The sequence below is a fragment of the Motacilla alba genome, chromosome 29, assembly GCF_015832195.1.
Source record: "Motacilla alba alba isolate MOTALB_02 chromosome 29, Motacilla_alba_V1.0_pri, whole genome shotgun sequence".
NCBI classification, from domain to species: domain Eukaryota; kingdom Metazoa; phylum Chordata; class Aves; order Passeriformes; family Motacillidae; genus Motacilla; species Motacilla alba.
The window spans coordinates 1,378,105-1,394,717 of record NC_052044.1 but is presented as its reverse complement, the minus strand read 5'-3'; the positions used below and the strand labels follow the sequence as shown (position 1 = coordinate 1,394,717).

The 16,613-nt window shown below is 45.2% G+C and overlaps 1 protein-coding gene across 3 annotated transcripts in view; it reads left to right on the top strand.

The window, feature by feature from the left end:
* SCN8A (sodium voltage-gated channel alpha subunit 8) overlaps nucleotides 1-16,613 on the top strand; it is a 57,536-nt gene that overhangs the window by 9,494 nt on the left and 31,429 nt on the right. For 2 of the 3 annotated variants that reach the window (XM_038164244.1, XM_038164245.1), the window contains exons 2-6: nucleotides 618-947; nucleotides 8,910-9,028; nucleotides 11,666-11,755; nucleotides 12,135-12,263; nucleotides 15,242-15,333. In XM_038164244.1, coding sequence (XP_038020172.1) covers nucleotides 672-947; nucleotides 8,910-9,028; nucleotides 11,666-11,755; nucleotides 12,135-12,263; nucleotides 15,242-15,333 — 706 coding nt within the window. In that variant the 5' untranslated portion in view covers nucleotides 618-671. Of the gene's footprint in view, nucleotides 1-617; nucleotides 948-8,909; nucleotides 9,029-11,665; nucleotides 11,756-12,134; nucleotides 12,264-15,012; nucleotides 15,105-15,241; nucleotides 15,334-16,613 lie in introns of all 3 variants that reach the window. The other variant, XM_038164246.1, reaches the window with a different exon arrangement.

The window sequence follows — 16,613 nt, the reverse complement described above, 5'->3', positions numbered from 1 at the left end:
GTGTATCCATTGAGGAGATCCTTGTAATAAATCCCTGCTTTTTTATTTAACTCTGTGTAGCTCTGTTCTAGGGGCCTCTCTAGGTGTCGCCTACAGCCTCAGGGCCTGAAAAGTATAAATAAAAATTTATAATTGTATGAAATCTCATGACTCTGAGTCCATCTTGGGTGTAGCCCTGGCCAGGCTCTTGTGCTGCCCAAGGTGTATCCATTGAGGAGATCCTTGTAATAAATCCCTACTGAATTCTTTAACTCTGTCTGGCTGTGCTCCAGGAACCCCTCAAGGCATCACCTACAGCCTCAGGGCCTGAAAAGTATAAATAAAAATTTATAATTGTGTGAAAAAGCCGTGACCATTGTCCATCTTGGGTGGGCAATTAGCCAAGAGCCAGTGAGCCATCTTGGGTGGGCAGCAAGAGCCACGGCCAGGCTCTTGTGCTGCCCAAGGTGTATCCATTGAGGAGATCCTTGTAATAAATCCCTACTGAATGCTTTAACTCTGTCTGGCTGTGCTCCAGGAACCCCTCAAGGCATCACCTCCGTGGGGATGTGAAGAGCAGGGCTCCCGGGGCTCTGCCCGTGCTGTCCTCACCTCGTGCCTGTGTTTTCTCCCCGCAGAGCTGACCTGCCCGGGGTGCACCATCTCTAAAGAAGCTGCTGCAGGATGAAAAGATGGCAGCGCGGCTGCTCGCACCACCAGGCCCCGAGAGTTTTAAGCCCTTCACTCCGGAGTCCCTGGCCAACATCGAGAAACACATCGCGGAGCTGAAGAAGAAGCAGCGCTCCAAGCAGGACAGCAGCCACCGGGACGACGATGAGGACAGCAAACCAAAACCAAACAGTGACCTTGAGGCGGGCAAGAATTTGCCTTTCATCTACGGGGACATCCCTAAAGGGCTGGTTGCTGTGCCACTGGAGGACTTTGACCCTTATTATATGACCCAGAAAGTGAGTCTGCAAGGAAGGAGTTGCTAAAGCGCCTTTTTTTCTTGGGAAGTTACAGGTTTGGGTGTGGTTTGAACGGAAGATAAAGAAAGGGAGTCTTGGATGGGGATGGTTTGGTTGTTTTGCTTTCTTACATATTTTTCTGTGAGGTTTCATAGTGGTAATGTGATCAGTCTTTAAGGATGGAGTTAGGAGAACAAGCTCTGGGAACTAAAAATAGTTCAAGTTGTGCTAATGTGCCAATTATAACCATCAGGGCAATAAGAAGAATTTAACTGAGGGGTAGCAGTCAGGGTTTCAGTGTGTATTTCATCACTTACATTGGAATTCAGTCTGAAGTTGATGGTTATGAAGCACTGAGACAGAATCATGGCAAAAAAAGGAGATTAATTAACTCACTTTCATCTTCATTTTATTTGTCTAAGGTGATGTGGCAGGAAGCATTTATGGGTGCTGAGGTGTTTGATGAAATGGTGTCGTGAGGGAAGGGTTGGCAAACTCTGCTGGGGATGAAGGGGAGGGATCCACTGGTGATGGAATGAGGAGCATGGTCACTGCTTTTATTAGAAGGCAAAACTGAGGTTCTTCAGTGTTTAATTTCATTGCTTTCTTTGATACAAGTCTAATCGAGCCGGCTGAAACAGTCACCATCTCAGCTGAGGCTCAGCTGTGCCTCTGGGGGAGCTGCAGATTGAGCTGTGTGGGTGACAGGAGCTGTGATGTGGCTCTTCAGAGCTCAGAACTGGCTGCATGTGGAATCTGGTCACGGGTGACCAATGTTTGATGAGTTTTTGTTGGGACAGACGTTTGTGCCGCGCTCAGAAGTGACTCTGAGGCTGGCAGGGCATCATTCCCATGAAATCAGCTGAATCTGGGGAGTGGTGATGTAGCTGACCCTTCTTCACTGTGTTCACACTGATTAATTTAATGGTTGCTTGTATCAATTAATTCTTGTGTCCAGAGTGCTGAGGGCAGGTTGTGACCCAGAACAGGGCTGTGAAATTTGGGGATCTGTGTCTTGCATCGTGGTGCCCAGCTGATGTGCTCCTCCAGGAGGTGCACTACCTGTGGGAAGAAGGCAGCTTACTTATCCTCAGGAATACTCTTTATTCATTGAACAAATATTTTCTCTTTATTAAACCAGTCTGGTTCTGGTGAGAGCAGGTCATGGAATTACACGATTCAGGTTGGGAGGGACCTTAAAGCTCATCCAGTGCCACCCCTGCCAGGGACAGGGACACTTTCCACTGCCCCAGGCTGCTCCAAGCCCTGTCCAGCCTGGCCTTGGGCACTTCCAGGGATCCAGGGGCACCCACAGCTTCTCTGGGCACCCTGTGCCCACCCTCCCCACCCTCACAAGAGAGCTCCCAAGGTCTCCTGACCCCTTTTTCCCACCGCAGAGGTGTTGGGGAATGTCTGTGATCGCACTGCCAGAGTTTTGAAGGCTCTCTGTGTCAGTGAGTGGAAGGGGTGGTGTCAGTGCCACAATTGGGCCGGTTCATGGTTTTTCTGGCTGGAGGAAGGGGCAGTGCTGAAGGGGCAGTGGGCAGAGCTCCGTGGTTCTCAACGTTCCACCCCAAGCAGGAGGCACAGGGAACCCCCTCATCCCTCCTGCTGCATCCGTCTCCACGTTTGCCTCCCAACACAAGGCTATTAATAAACCTTTCATTTTGAGAGGAAGAAATGAGCTGCGTTCCCCGCTCTGAAGGCATCTGTCACATCTCTGGGAGCGCCGTGTGGAATCCTTGGCGGGCTGAGATGCAGGGAAGGTTCTGGAGATGGGAGCAAACCCCCCCCAGCCCTGCTGACCTCGAGCAGGGTCTGGCTCTCCCCACAAACCCTGAATCCTCTGCTCCCCTCCTGTCGTGCCCATCTCAGCGTGGCCTTGCCTTAGTGCTCCTTGCTGCTTCCAATAGTCAGTGACTTTCCACAAAGAATTTTTTTTTAAGGCCATTAAAAAAGGCCCTTCTCTGAATCATCAGGAATTACGAATCTGCTTGAATCATGGGAAGTTTTCCAAGATTTTTTTTTTTCCTCCCCTCTCCAGAAGGCTTTGCATCACAGGTCTTTGCTTTTTGCAGCGTGCACAGGGACGAATCAGCTGGTTGCTTTTCCCTGCAGGAGGACACGGTGATCTTGGTTTGTCTAAGGAAACTGAAACTGCATTTTAACAGAGCAGCTGAACCTCCCAGCACCTGTAAACTGATATTTAAAGGAGAAACAGTGTGACCTGGAAACAGAACCGTGGCACAGGGAGTCACAAGTCCCGGGTTTGTAGCCCGGCAATGGTTTGGTCCAAGGTGCTGCTCTTTCCTCTGCTCAGTTTCATTTTGCAGTATGGGAGTCACAGAATCCCAGAATCCTTGAAGTTGGAAAAGACCTCCAGGATCAAGCTCTGCTTGTTCCCAGCCCTGGACACATTCTAGCCCCTGAGTGTCTTGAAGTGAGGGGTAAATCATGACTCTGAGGAGAATCTGGAATCCCTTTGCTCACAGGCAGCAGCTTTGGGAGCTGCTTTAGCTCCTTTTTGTCTCTCTGTAAGAAAGGATTTTTTCGTGATTCTTTGCTTTACAACTTGTAATGGCCTTCCAGTTCCTGGCCTGAAGCACAGGGCAGGAGCAATAGTTACCCATTTTTATTATGGAAGCCCAAAACATTTCAATTAATGTATCCAAAAGGCAGGTACATGAACTTCTTTGTTCACCTGTGCAAACAAAATTCAGGAAAACCCCTGTGTGAGCAGCCCAGCCTTGGGAGCAGAGCAGCCTCATAGCCCTAAATCCTTCAGTGTTTATTAAGACATCAGGGCCATCCTCCTCTTTCATTCCTACAGCCACGATTTCCATTTTGGGTGTTTTTTCCATCTTCTACGCCTCTCTTTCCTTCTGATCCATTTGTGGCCCAGCCCATCCCTCCTCAACAGCTCCTCACCCTGTTCTTTCCCTCTGGGCAGGGTGTTTGCCAGCTTGGGGCCGTTCTCCTCAACACCTTCCATTTCCAATTCCCTCGAATTTCACCCCTGCTGCAGGATGGGGTGAAGGTGCTCCTGCTTCTGCAAAGGCTGCAGTGATGAGGCAGCAGAAGCCCCCTGGATATTCTGTGAGTTGAGGCTGTGGATAAAGTTTAGGTGGATGGATTTCACTGGGAAAAGGAAGAGTGTCCACACGCAGGTGAGGTCTGAGGCTGGGCTGGGATGTCCGAGGTCACCTATGGCTGCCACAGAAGCACCTGAGGATCCCTCCAGAGCCTTCGTGCCAAGGGAGTGACTTGCAGCTTTGTCAAGTCACATGCCAGGTTTGGAAACGGGCCCTGTGGGTCCAGAATGTCACCTTGGCCCAGGAAAATCACAGGGATGTGAGGGACCAGCTGCAGGAGGCACGTCTGGCTCTGGAATGTGCCTCAGGAGCCTTGGCCCGTGGTGTCTGCAGGGAGAGGTGGTGACTCTGCAAGGTCACGACCCCATTCCTGGGTTTGCATTTCAGTGAAGTCACCAAAACAGAGGAAAGAGTCAGAACCATCCCAAAAATCAGATTTTTATTCTTATTTCCAGCATCTCATTGCCTTTCCCAGGTCTTGAGTGCTTAATGGTGTTTTTTTTCTTCCACTCTGTCTCTCCAGCTGGCTTCAAAGGAGCAGGAAAAGTGAGTGTGGAAGGGAAAGAGTGAAGAAAGGAGGCTGGGTTCCTTGGCAGTTTGTTCTGCTGTCCTCTCCAGGTGTTGGAGGGAAGGCACAGTGTGGTGGAGCTGTTGGCTGTTGGTGCTGTGGATCCAGGCATGCAGGGCTGGGATCTGGGAATGCCAAGTGTGGAATCTGCTCCCATCTCCTCAATCACTGCAGCCCACTCCCCATGGGGGAAAGGGTGGAGAATTATTTCTGGCCAGGAGGCAGAGTGGATTTCCTTGCACAGGCAGATTGTGAGGTCCTTAAAACTTAAAAATCAGCAGCTCCACATGCTCCCAGGGCTGGGGCAGCTCTGCAGTGGGGTCCCACCTGAGCAGGGCAGAGGGGCAGCCCCCCCTGCCCTGCTGGGGGCTCAGCCCAGGCTTGGGGGGTTCCTGGGGCACCTCAAACCCTTCTCCCCAGGGCTGATTGTGTCTGTAATTCTTCAGCCCACAGGGTGCCCGAGTTTGCTGTAAATCCCTTTTCCAGCAGCCCCGGTGGCTCGCTCAGGGTGTCACCAGCAAGTCACCGCTCTCCCCTGCTCCACAGCGTGTCACTGCTGCAGGAATGTGCTCCCATATGTTCTGAGGCTGTTCCTAAAGCTGTTTGCTTCTGAAATCTCCTGCCCACTCCCCCTCACTCCCCAGCCATTACAGAGCTGCTCAGTGGCAAACCTGCAGGAAGCAGGAATGTTTTAAATCCTGCTGGAGCTGGAATGATTCTTGCCATCCCCCAGTTGGTTCTGTTGCTCTCCCAAGCACAGTCATCATTTTGCAGATTGATTTTTATGAAACCTTCTTGTTGTGAAGAAGGTTTTGGTGAGTCCTGATGAACTTGATGGAAACTAAAGAGGATGGAGTTTTTTCACAGCTCTAACGACAAAGGGAGGCTTTGGGAAGTCCAACCAGACAAAACCATCTCTTGAACTGACTGCAAAATACCTTTTTCCAGGTATCACCTTCCTCTGAGTTTTGAGCTTTGCTTCAGCACATCTTAAAAGCTCTTAAGGATGTTCTTGGCCCGGATCCAGAAAATGTTTTAAGAGCTTGCAGCCATTTTGAAATGGAGTTTTAATATGTCAGCAGCAGAATGGAAAACTAAGAGAGGGTTTAAATTGCCAAACACTTCTTGGCTTTTGGGCTTTCCTTTCTATTGACAAGACCTAGTGGAGATTTGCTCAGGGTTTTAGGGGGTACCCAGGGGAACGGTGGATCTCGGAACTGTGGTAATCCATGAGCAGACTGCAGTTCTGACACCTCACTGGTGTGAGGGCTGTGCTGAAAGGCCCAGGGATGATGGGCTTTACAGGCAGGAACCATTCAACAGGTCTTGTGGTCTAAAAGGAGAAATCTGGGCAGAGCACAGGGAGGAGACAAGGAACTGCCTTAGGTGCAGTCTCATGACAGGTGAGGGACTAAGCAAGAAGAACGTGGAGCTCGTGTTTGGTAGGCAATGGGATGAAAGCTTGGATTTCTCCATGGAAAGGGTGGTCAGGCTGCCCAGGGAGGTTTGGAGTCCCCATCCCTGGAGATGTCCAAGGAATGACTGGACACTCAGCGCTCTAAGGGGCTTCGGAAGTTCCTGTCTTCTTGCAGCTCCCCTTGTCCCACATAATGTCCAGCACGGTCCTACCGGAGGGTTCATTGCTCAAAAGGTGTGGGAGATCCTTTTTAAAGAGATTTAGAAAGGAAGGGGATGTGAGTCCTGGAAAGTTTGTGGTGTCAGGGATGGGGGGAGAGCTGACTCCTGGAATTGGGTGTCCCCTGAGCACTCTGTAATGGCAATTTTGCAAAACTTTGGGCCTTTTAGGAGGTTTGTCCATGCCAAGGTGATCTGGTCATTAATTCTTGATGCTGCAATTTAAGAGCTGTCCAGGGCTGTCTTTAAAGTGCTTTTGGTGGGGATGCATTAGTGGTTCTGCTAACGAACCTTCCTCTCTCTGTGCTGAACCGCAATCTGATTTTGATTTCCTTTGCAAATAATTCACTGCTCGTTGGTCTAATTTAACCAAACGAGCTCAAACACGTTTCATTGATGAGGAAAATGACAAATTTCCTAAGAGTGTCTCCTGGGGAAGCCTGTGCTGGCAGAGAGCCCTGGTGGATTCCCTGGGGCCGGGCTCTGAGCTCAGGGCTGTGCCAGCTGGGGGCTGGAGACAGGAGTGAGTCCAGCTGTGCTTTGGGGCCATCCTGGAGAGGATAAAATCGGGATAAATGGTGCCAGGGAAAGGGCTTTGGCTTCTCAGTGCACACAAATTGCATTTTTCCCTCTGGCTGGGATGGTGGGTGCTCTGGGTGTGCTGCTGTGAAGCACCCACAGGCCCAGTTTGCCCCTGATGCTCCTGGTGCTGGAGATGGACCAGCAGAATTCTGCCCCACGCTCACACGGATCACTCCACAGGTTCTGAATGAGGAGCTGAACCTGAGATTCTTTCCACAGGTTCTGAGTGAAGGAATGGACCTGAGATTCATTCCACAGGTTCTGAATGAGGAGCTGAACCTGAGATTCTTTCCACAGGTTCTGAGTGAAGGAATGGACCTGAGATTTGTTCCACAGGTTCTGAGTGAAGAAATGAACCTGAGATTCATTCCACAGGTTCTGAATGAGGAAATGGACCTGAGATTCATTCCACAGGTTCTGAGTGAAGAACTGAACCTGAGATTCATTCCACAGGTTCTGAATGAAGAAATGAACCTGAGATTTGTTCCACAGGTTCTGAATGAGGAAATGGACCTGAGATTCATTCCACAGGTTCTGAGTGAAGAGCTGAACCTGAGATTCACTCCACAGGTTCTGAGTGAAGAAATGAACCTGAGATTATTTCCACAGGTTCTGAATGAAGAAATGAACCTGAGATTCATTCCACAGGTTCTGAATGAAGAAATGAACCTGAGATTTGTTCCACAGGTTCTGAGTGAAGAGCTGAACCTGAGATTATTTCCACAGGTTCTGAGTGAAGAAATGAACCTGAGATTCACTCCACAGGTTCTGAGTGAAGAAATGAACCTGAGATTCATTCCACAGGTTCTGAATGAGGAAATGGACCTGAGATTTGTTCCACAGGTTCTGAATGAAGAGCTGAACTTGAGATTCATTCCACAGGTTCTGAGTGAAGAACTGAACCTGAGATTATTTCCACAGGTTCTGAATGAAGGAGATTCACTCCAAAGGTTCTGAATGAAGAAATGAACCTGAGATTCATTCCACAGGTTCTGAGTGAAGAGCTGAACCTCTCATCTTCACCATCTCTGTAGGGAAGGGCAGTGACATTGCTGTGCTGGGGATGGTGGGTGACCTGTGTCTGCTGGGCTGGGGGACACTGCCAGCCCGTTTTGCTCCTGTTTGCCTGTCAGTCTGTCTTTCCAGGGATTTGTAACAGCAGGATTTGTTGTGGTTATTTGGGAAGTGTGGCAATTCACTTGTGGGGAGTTTTGGAAAGGTTTGAGACAAGACCTCGGAGCTGTGTTTAGTGATGCAGTTTCTTTTCTTATTTTCTCCCTAAGTAAGAAGGGTGAGTTCAGCTCACATTGTTACAGCAGAATTCAGGAAGTCACAAGAGCCTTAGTTACAAGACCTTTAAAAGAGTTATTGACCAATAAAACACTGCTAGCAAAGATATTTATATTTTTGACCCAATCCTTAAATATGTCATCTCATAGACTCATACTACAGTGTAAACCTTCTTAGCAATCATGTTATAACACACAAACCTATAGTGCTATATTCTAAACTCCTTCTTTATCTCTGTAGCTACTTTTATTTTTTTCTATATCTTAAACTCTAATATTTTAAACTTTCCTTTACTTAGCTTGATGTGTCTCTACTTTAAATCCACACTCTCACCTCTAACACTTTGGTTTAAAGGCCTTTTCCAAGGCCTCAGATCAAATCCTGTGTTTAATTTTAAATTTTAGTTTACGAGCCTGAAATTCTAGGAGTTCTTTACATTTCAGATTCCAGCAGGAAGGAGGCAGGGGCTGTGCCAGATGTGCCCCTGAGGCTCTGGGTTCTCATCCCTAGAAAGGAATCAAGGGCTGTGGGAGAGGAAAGAGGGGCTTGGTTGGGAGGTTTGGCTTCTGCCCTGGCTGGGGTCTCAAATGAAATGGATTTTTGGAGCAGAATTACCCCTGGTGTCCTGTGATGTTCAGGTGTGTTGTAGCCTAATAGGAGCTTCATAAAGGAGACTATTTAAAAAAAAATAACAACAAGAAATGCTAATTTTTTTACCCTGGAATTTTGTCTACTTTGTACAATTCCTGCTATGATTTTCCTGCATTAACTCTCTCTCTCTCTCTTTTTCTGCAGACCTTTGTAGTACTAAACAGAGGGAAAACACTCTTCCGATTTAGTGCCACACCTGCCTTGTACATTTTAAGTCCTTTTAATCTGTTTAGAAGAATAGCTATTAAAATTTTGATACATTCATATCCTTTTTATTGCTGAATTACCTTTGTGTATCTGTTGAAAATCTCTTAGCTGTTGTCTTTTGCTAATTGTCCGTTTATTGAAAATCTCTTAGCTGTTGTTGTTTGCTCAGGTCACAAATATAAATGCCAGTCCTGCACCTGGAGATGTGGCCTCAGAATATGCACAAAATCCAGGTTTTTACTGGAGGAAAATGCAATTCTTTAGCCACTTCCAATGCAGGGAAATACTCCTGATGTGGCCTCAGAATATGCAGAAAATCCAGATTTTTACTGGAGGAAAAAGCAGTTCTTTAGCTGCATCCAATGAAGGGAAATTCTCCTGATGTGGCCTCAGAATACGCACAAAATCCAGATTTTTACTGGAGGAAAAAGCAGTTCTTCAGCCACTTCCAATGCAGGGAAATACTCCTGATGTGGCCTCAGAATATGCAGAAAATCCAGATTTTTACTGGAGGAAAATGCAGTTCTTCAGCCACTTCCAATGCAGGGAAATTCTCCTGATGTGGCCTCAGAATATGCACAAAATCCAGATTTTTACTGGAGGAAAAAGCAGTTCTTTAGCTGCATCCAATGAAGGGAAATTCTCCTGATGTGGCCTCAGAATACGCACAAAATCCAGATTTTTACTGGAGGAAAAAGCAGTTCTTCAGCCACATCCAATGCAGGGAAATTCTCCTTTATTTTCCCTGTTCACACACGTGGATGAGTTTTGGAACAGATGGAGCTTCAGGTTGTGCTTCATGACAAGGAGAGTTAGGCTTTAAGAGCTACTGAATTGGTTAAATTGAATTAAAATAATAAACAAATAAAAAAATTAAATAATAAATTAAAATAATGAAATAAATACTAGAATATTACGTAGAAATAAATCAAATTATTATCTGGAGGACAAGCCACAGCCACCTTGTCTGTAATTAGACACTGACTAATTTCTTGCTCTTTTGGCACCTCTAAAACATCCTCCCAATGGCAAAGCTCTTCCAAAACGTCCCTCCCATGGCAGAGCTTTGGGAGCACCATCTGATGGTGTTCTTAGGAGAAGAAGAATGTCCTTTATTGACTGAGCTGCTTCACCCTGTTTATTTATTTATTTATTTTTAGAAAATGCCTCTAAAATGGAAACACGTCCACGTGGTTTGGAGGCTTCCATAATCTCCCTTCCTCAGATGGAGGAAAAGCTTTTCCATCTTTGCAGAGCTGACTTGGGAATATTTTCTTGGGCTCCTGAGTTATTTCTCGTGGCCTTTCCTCCCCCTGGATGTGCAGCTGAGGGGTGAATTTCTGCCAGGCTGAGCCCCAGGTGCTGCTGGAGGCTCTGGGGTCTGTCTGAGTCTCCCGAAATAATTTTAGGAGTCAGATATCAGGGTTTCACCACTCTGCTCCTAATTCAGGAGTTCCTGAGGAGATGGATTTGGGGACACGTTTCCATTCAGGCCTCTGAACTGAGCTGCTGAGGCGTACCAGAAAATACAACATTGATTTAAATAAAGCTAATTTCAAAAGTATATTAAAATCTATACTTTTAAACCAGAAAATTCACCAAATGGTGACAGAAAATGCTGTGTATGTAGTCATATATGTTATACAGTATATAAATATATCAAGTATAAGGTATATTAAATGCATATAAACCAGAAAATTCACCAAATGGTGACAGAAAATCCCATTTATGTAGTCATATGTTATATAATATATATGTATATATAGTTATAATTATATATAGTTATAATATATTTGTAACTGTATACAGTTACCTATATGCAGTTAAATTTATATAACTATATATAACTAAATATGTATCTATAGTTATATAGTATATATGTTCTGTGGTATATAAATAGTATATATAATACAGTGTATAAAATATATAGTAAATATTTATATTTACAATATTTCTATAATATATATTTATAATTACACTATTCATATAGTATATATTTATATTTACAATATTTATGTAGTATATATTTATATTTACAATATCTCTATAATATATATTTTTATTTACACTATTCATATAGTATATAAATATTTATATAATACAGTGTATATAGCATATATGTGTTATGTGGTATATAAAATAGTATATATAATACAGTATATAAATATATATATAGTATATATTTATATTTACGTTGTGTATATAGTGTATATTTATATTTACAATATTTATATAGTATATAAATATTGTATATTATTTATATAGTGTATAAATATTGTATCTAATACAGTGTATATAGCATATATATGTTATGTAGCATATAAATACATATATAATACAGTATATAAAATATCTAGTATATAGTCTATAAATAGTACACAATGTATAAATTACATATTATATGTATAAATTATATATATAATTATATATATAATATCTGATTATATATAATTATATGATATATATTATATATGTTATATACAATACAGTGAATACAGCATATAGATATTTTACGTAATACCATACGTTAAAAAATAGAAATAATCTCATTTCCCAGGACTGCTGGGCAATATTAGCAGCCCACAGAGAATAGCCTGGATTTGGTTGGATTTCCCTTCAGCCAGTGACCTTTGGGGGGCTTGGGGGGATGTCAGGAGTCACCCGTGTCCCTTTGCTCCTTGACTTTGTCCCACAGTATTTAGCATGATCATTATGTGCACTATTTTGACCAACTGTGTATTCATGACTTTTAGTAACCCGCCAGAATGGTCAAAGAATGTGGAGTAAGTAGCAATTGTTGCATTTAAGTACCAAATATGTGTTTGTAAGAACCTCCCAAAATGCTGAGTTTGTTCCCTGGAGGACCCTCTTCCTCCCCGTGCTTTTTTTTTTTGCATGCTCCCCATTTTTTTCCTTTGTTTGTTGTATATTTTGTTATTGTTTTGGGTTTTTTTTTTTTTTAATTTTAGTTTTTGGTTTGGTTTGGTTTTTTGATTTTTTTGGTTTTTTGTTTGGTTGGTTGGTTATTTAAAAATTTGGTTTTGTTTTGGTTTTTTATGTGTTTGTTTTGTTTTTTTTTTAATCTTTTGGAGCCTTTTATTGAAACAAAAGTCTTTATAATTCACCTTTTTTCCCTACTGAAATGACATTTCCTCATCCCAGGTACACATTCACCGGGATTTATACATTTGAATCACTCGTGAAAATCATTGCCAGAGGTTTCTGTATAGATGGCTTCACCTTCCTGAGGGATCCCTGGAACTGGCTGGATTTCAGCGTCATCATGATGGCGTAAGTTGTGTTTTTCCAGGGATTTCTGTGCCTGGGAGGGGACGAGGCCTTGGCAAGAGGGTAGGTGTGTCAGGAAAAAGGAGATCGAGGAAAACGTCCATGAACCGCCTTGATTTTTCCAAGGGGAGTTTGAGCCTGATGGGATTTCAGCTCTCTGCCTTGATTTTTCCAAGGGAAGTTTGAGCCTGATGGGATTTCAGCTCTCTGCCTTGATTTTTCCAAGGGAAGTTTGAGCCTGATGGGATTTCAGCTCTAAACTGCAACAGCACGGAGTTAGTGGAGTTGCTACTGCAAAAAAAAAAATAGGATTTTCTGAAAATTGCTTTGATTAATACAAGATTTTAGGTGGTTCATGCACCAGAGGGGCAGATCAGCCTAGGAGCCAAATATCTTTAAATTCCAGCCACTACCATGCCTTCCTTGGGCTGTGACTGGAGGCTGGACTGTGATTAACCCATTAATAACCCATTAATAACCTGTTAATAAACCATTATCAACCCATTTCCCATGAAGCTGCAGTGTCAGAAAGGAGGCATTTGATTTTCCTTCCTCGTTTTTTTCTCTTGTGCTGGGTTGGGCTGATGCTGAGGATCATGGGCGTGTCTGAGTCACATCAGGAAACACACCCTAAATTCCTGGGTTTTTCCATATTTTCCTTTTGTTTTTTGCCCTGAGCTCACCCTGGCTCAGACTTAGTCCTGCTGATGGACACCTGGTCTTTGTCACTGCTACTCCGAGTTGCTGATGAAGAAATTATTTTGCTCTTTCACACTTTGTTTTTGGAGCGTTGCACGTGGCATGGTTGGGCTCCCATATTCACCAAAGCCTGATGGAGCAGAGATGGCAGAGGAGGCTCAGGAGCTGCATTTCCAAGGGTTCAGAGCCCTTGAGTTGAAGTAAAACACTTCAGTCATATTTTTCTGCACCCAAGATTGTTGAGTTTCATGAGTTTTTGCTCTTTTTCTACCTTTCAGTTGTTTATTTAAATGACATACAAAGAGTTGGGTGTTGTCCATGATAACCAATACCCAGGAACTCCCAACACTGAGTTTTTGCTCTTTTTCTACCTTTCAGTTGTTTATTTAAATGACATACAAAGAGTTGGGTGTTGTCCATGAAAAGCCAACAACCAGCAGCTCCCAACACTGAGTTTTTGCTCTTTTTCTACCTTTCAGTCGTTTATTTAAATGACATACAAAGGGTTGGGTGTTGTCTATGATAACCAATACCCAGGAACTCCCAACACCTGAGTTTTACTCCAGAGCAGGGGGGATCTGCTGTGCCCAGGGTCAGCTCCCAGTGTGGGTGCACACAGACCAAATCCCACCTGGGAATTAATCCCTTAATTTCTCCAGAAATTACCAAATCCCCCCAGTTTTAAGGCGTTGCTCTGCAAGGAGTGTCCCAAATCCCCCAGTGGTGTTTGTAACCCTTTCCTTTCCAGAGGCCAGGCTTTGCCTGTCAGCTCTGGCACAATGCTTTTTGTGTCAAGGGCATTATTTTAAACCACACTAAGAGTTTTTTGGAGCCCTTGAGGCCATTCTGCAGCAGGAAAAATCTTGAATGTTGAGCATTTCTGTGCTTTTTCATACCACGTTTCTCCTCACATGGCACAGAGGGAATATTCTCTGAGCTGGGGTAAAATATAACCCTGTTACTTTGCACTAAGCCTCTTCTGCCCTGTGTGCCTTGGGTTTATCTGCTTGGAAAAAGAGAATCAAACCTTCCTGCAGCTCACAAACAGACACTGAAGCATAAAGACTCAAAAAATGGAGGATGCTAATTAAAATGAAGGCTGCTAATTAAATGGAAGGATGTTAATCAAAGCAGAAGATGATTATGTTTTCTTAAAGAACATGAATTGAAGTGAATATACCTGAAACCCCTGACCTGAGGTACAATCGTGGAATCATGGATTGGTTTGGGCTGGAAGGGACCTTCAAGCTCATCCAGTCCCACCCCCTGCCATGGGCAGGGACATGTCCCACTAGCCAAGGTTGCTCAGGGTGGTGTCACCAAGTCTCCTCAAATATTTGCCATTTTTACAATTGTCCTCTTCTGTAGAGATTCAAAATTTCAAATTCCCTCTAGGACTGTGCGAAGTTTGGGTCACCACGATATGAAAATCATCTGCAGCTGCTGGAGAGGGTCCAAAGCAGGGGCAGGGAGGGTCTGGAGGAGTGGCTGAGGGCTCTGGGTCTGTTCAGCTGGAGAAGAGACTGAGGGGAGACTCCTTGGGGCTGCAGCTTCATCCCCAGGAGCAGCTCTGATCTCTGCTCCCTGTGACCAGGGACAGGACACGAGGGAACCACTGCAGCTCTGCCAGGGGAGGGAAATCAGGAGAAGATTCTTCTCCCAGAGGGTGCTGGGCACTGCCCAGGCTCCCCAGGGAATGGGCACAGCCCCGAGGCTGCCAGAGCTCCAGGAGAATTTGGACAACACTCCCAGGGATGCCCAGGGTGGGATTGTTGGGGTGTTTGTGCACTGGATGATCCTTGGGGTCCCTTGCAGCTCAGGACATTCCATGATTCCAGGTGAGGATGGGTATCCAGCCATGTACCTGGGCAAGCTGGTTGAGGAGCAGAGAGACTTAAACCACATTTTACCCCTGCACCTTTGTCTCTCTCTCTCTCTCTTTTCAATGCCAATTCTGAAGCGTTTTAAATCACAAGCTGTTTCCTACAAGCAGACAATTTATGCGAAGGAAGGTGACCCCAACGGTGCCATTAACTCTGGTTTAATTCTGCAGGTATATAACAGAGTTTGTAAACCTAGGCAATGTTTCAGCTCTGCGCACTTTCAGGGTTCTGAGAGCTTTGAAAACTATTTCTGTAATTCCAGGTAAGGCGGCCCCGGTTGGTGTTTAGCTGTCGGGTACAGGCCCCTGTGAGTGATGTATTGCTTTGTCTGTAGTTGTTGTTTTATTTTGGTGTGTGTATTGTCATGGTGTTTTTTGTGTGTGACCTCCCTCATTGCAGATATGTCACAGAGTTTGTGGACCTTGGGAATGTCTCAGCACTGAGAACTTTCAGAGTTCTCCGAGCTTTGAAAACTATCTCTGTAATTCCAGGTGAGAACCATTCAGCTTTAAAGGCTGGGCTTGTGTGTGTCTCCTCTCTGTATTTCCCCTCCCCTCCTGCACTGCTCATTCCTCAGAAATGGCACTGGGATTGTTTGGATGGGATTTGCAGTCTGTGTAACAAAGCAGTTTGAAATCAAGGCTCCGGGGCCATCAAATTATGGGATGGACAGGCTGTTACTCCATACTTTTCTGTCCCTTTGTATGCACATTTCATACTGATCTCTGAGACTGAAGCCAGGCTTTAAAGTTTAATGCCAGATGAAAAGGATCAGGCTCCTCCTCAGCCTGAACGGTTTCTGGCTCAGGGACTCGCCCTGTTGTTGTCAGTGGTTTTGGAGTTGCTTTAGGAATAATTTTATAAAGCAACAGGGCAAAACCCAACTAAGATTAAAACCTTTTTGCCCATCTCCTATGCCACCCCAGAGCTGGACTTGTCAGGACCACCCTTCCCAAAGCTGCTTCTGGACTTGTAACTCAGCTGGGTGTCACAGGGTGAGCAGTGGCCCTTCCTTTGGGACACCATGGAGACATTATGGGCTGAGAATCCCAGAATTCCAGTCTGGTTTGGGTTGGGAAGGACCTTAAAGCTCATCTTGTTCCACCTCCAGCCATGGGCAGGAACACCTTCCACCAGACCAGTTTAATCCCAGCTCTGTCCAGCCTGGCCTGGAACCCTTCCTGATCCTGAATTCTTCTACAGAAAAGCTTCATGCATTGAAGTGCCCCTAATTCTGAGGTCAAGCTCAAGGCTCAGGTCCTACAGGCACTCAGACATCTCCAGCTTTTTGTTTCCAGGTGCTCTACCTGTTACCCAGAATAACTCCTCAATGAGTTTTGCTCTCAGTTCCTTCGTGGTTTGTTCCCTCGTGCGTTCCCTGATCCTGCAGTGCTGGCTCTTTCTCAGGCTGCCAGGGACCAGCCTGTGGAGTTGTAGGGCTCATCCCTTTTGTCCCATCCCAGACTGCCAACCCCATCAGCTGTACCTGCCTGTTGTGCATGTTGATGATGATGATGATGATGATGGTGGTGGTGGTGGTGGTGATGCTCCTACGTGGCACCTGCTTTCCTTGCACCCAGTGACAACATGCTGGAGTGATGTTCCTACTGAGCCTTCCTTCATGTCTGGTGATTTTTAAGAGCCAAAGACCTTTGGGAATTGCTGTGAGGAGTGGGTCTGAGGGGTGGTTCTCGTTCTCTCAGCCTGCTCCAGAGAGCTCTGGCTTGCTCAGAGCAGAAGCCTTGGTGTTAAACCAGTTTTGCCTGTGTTT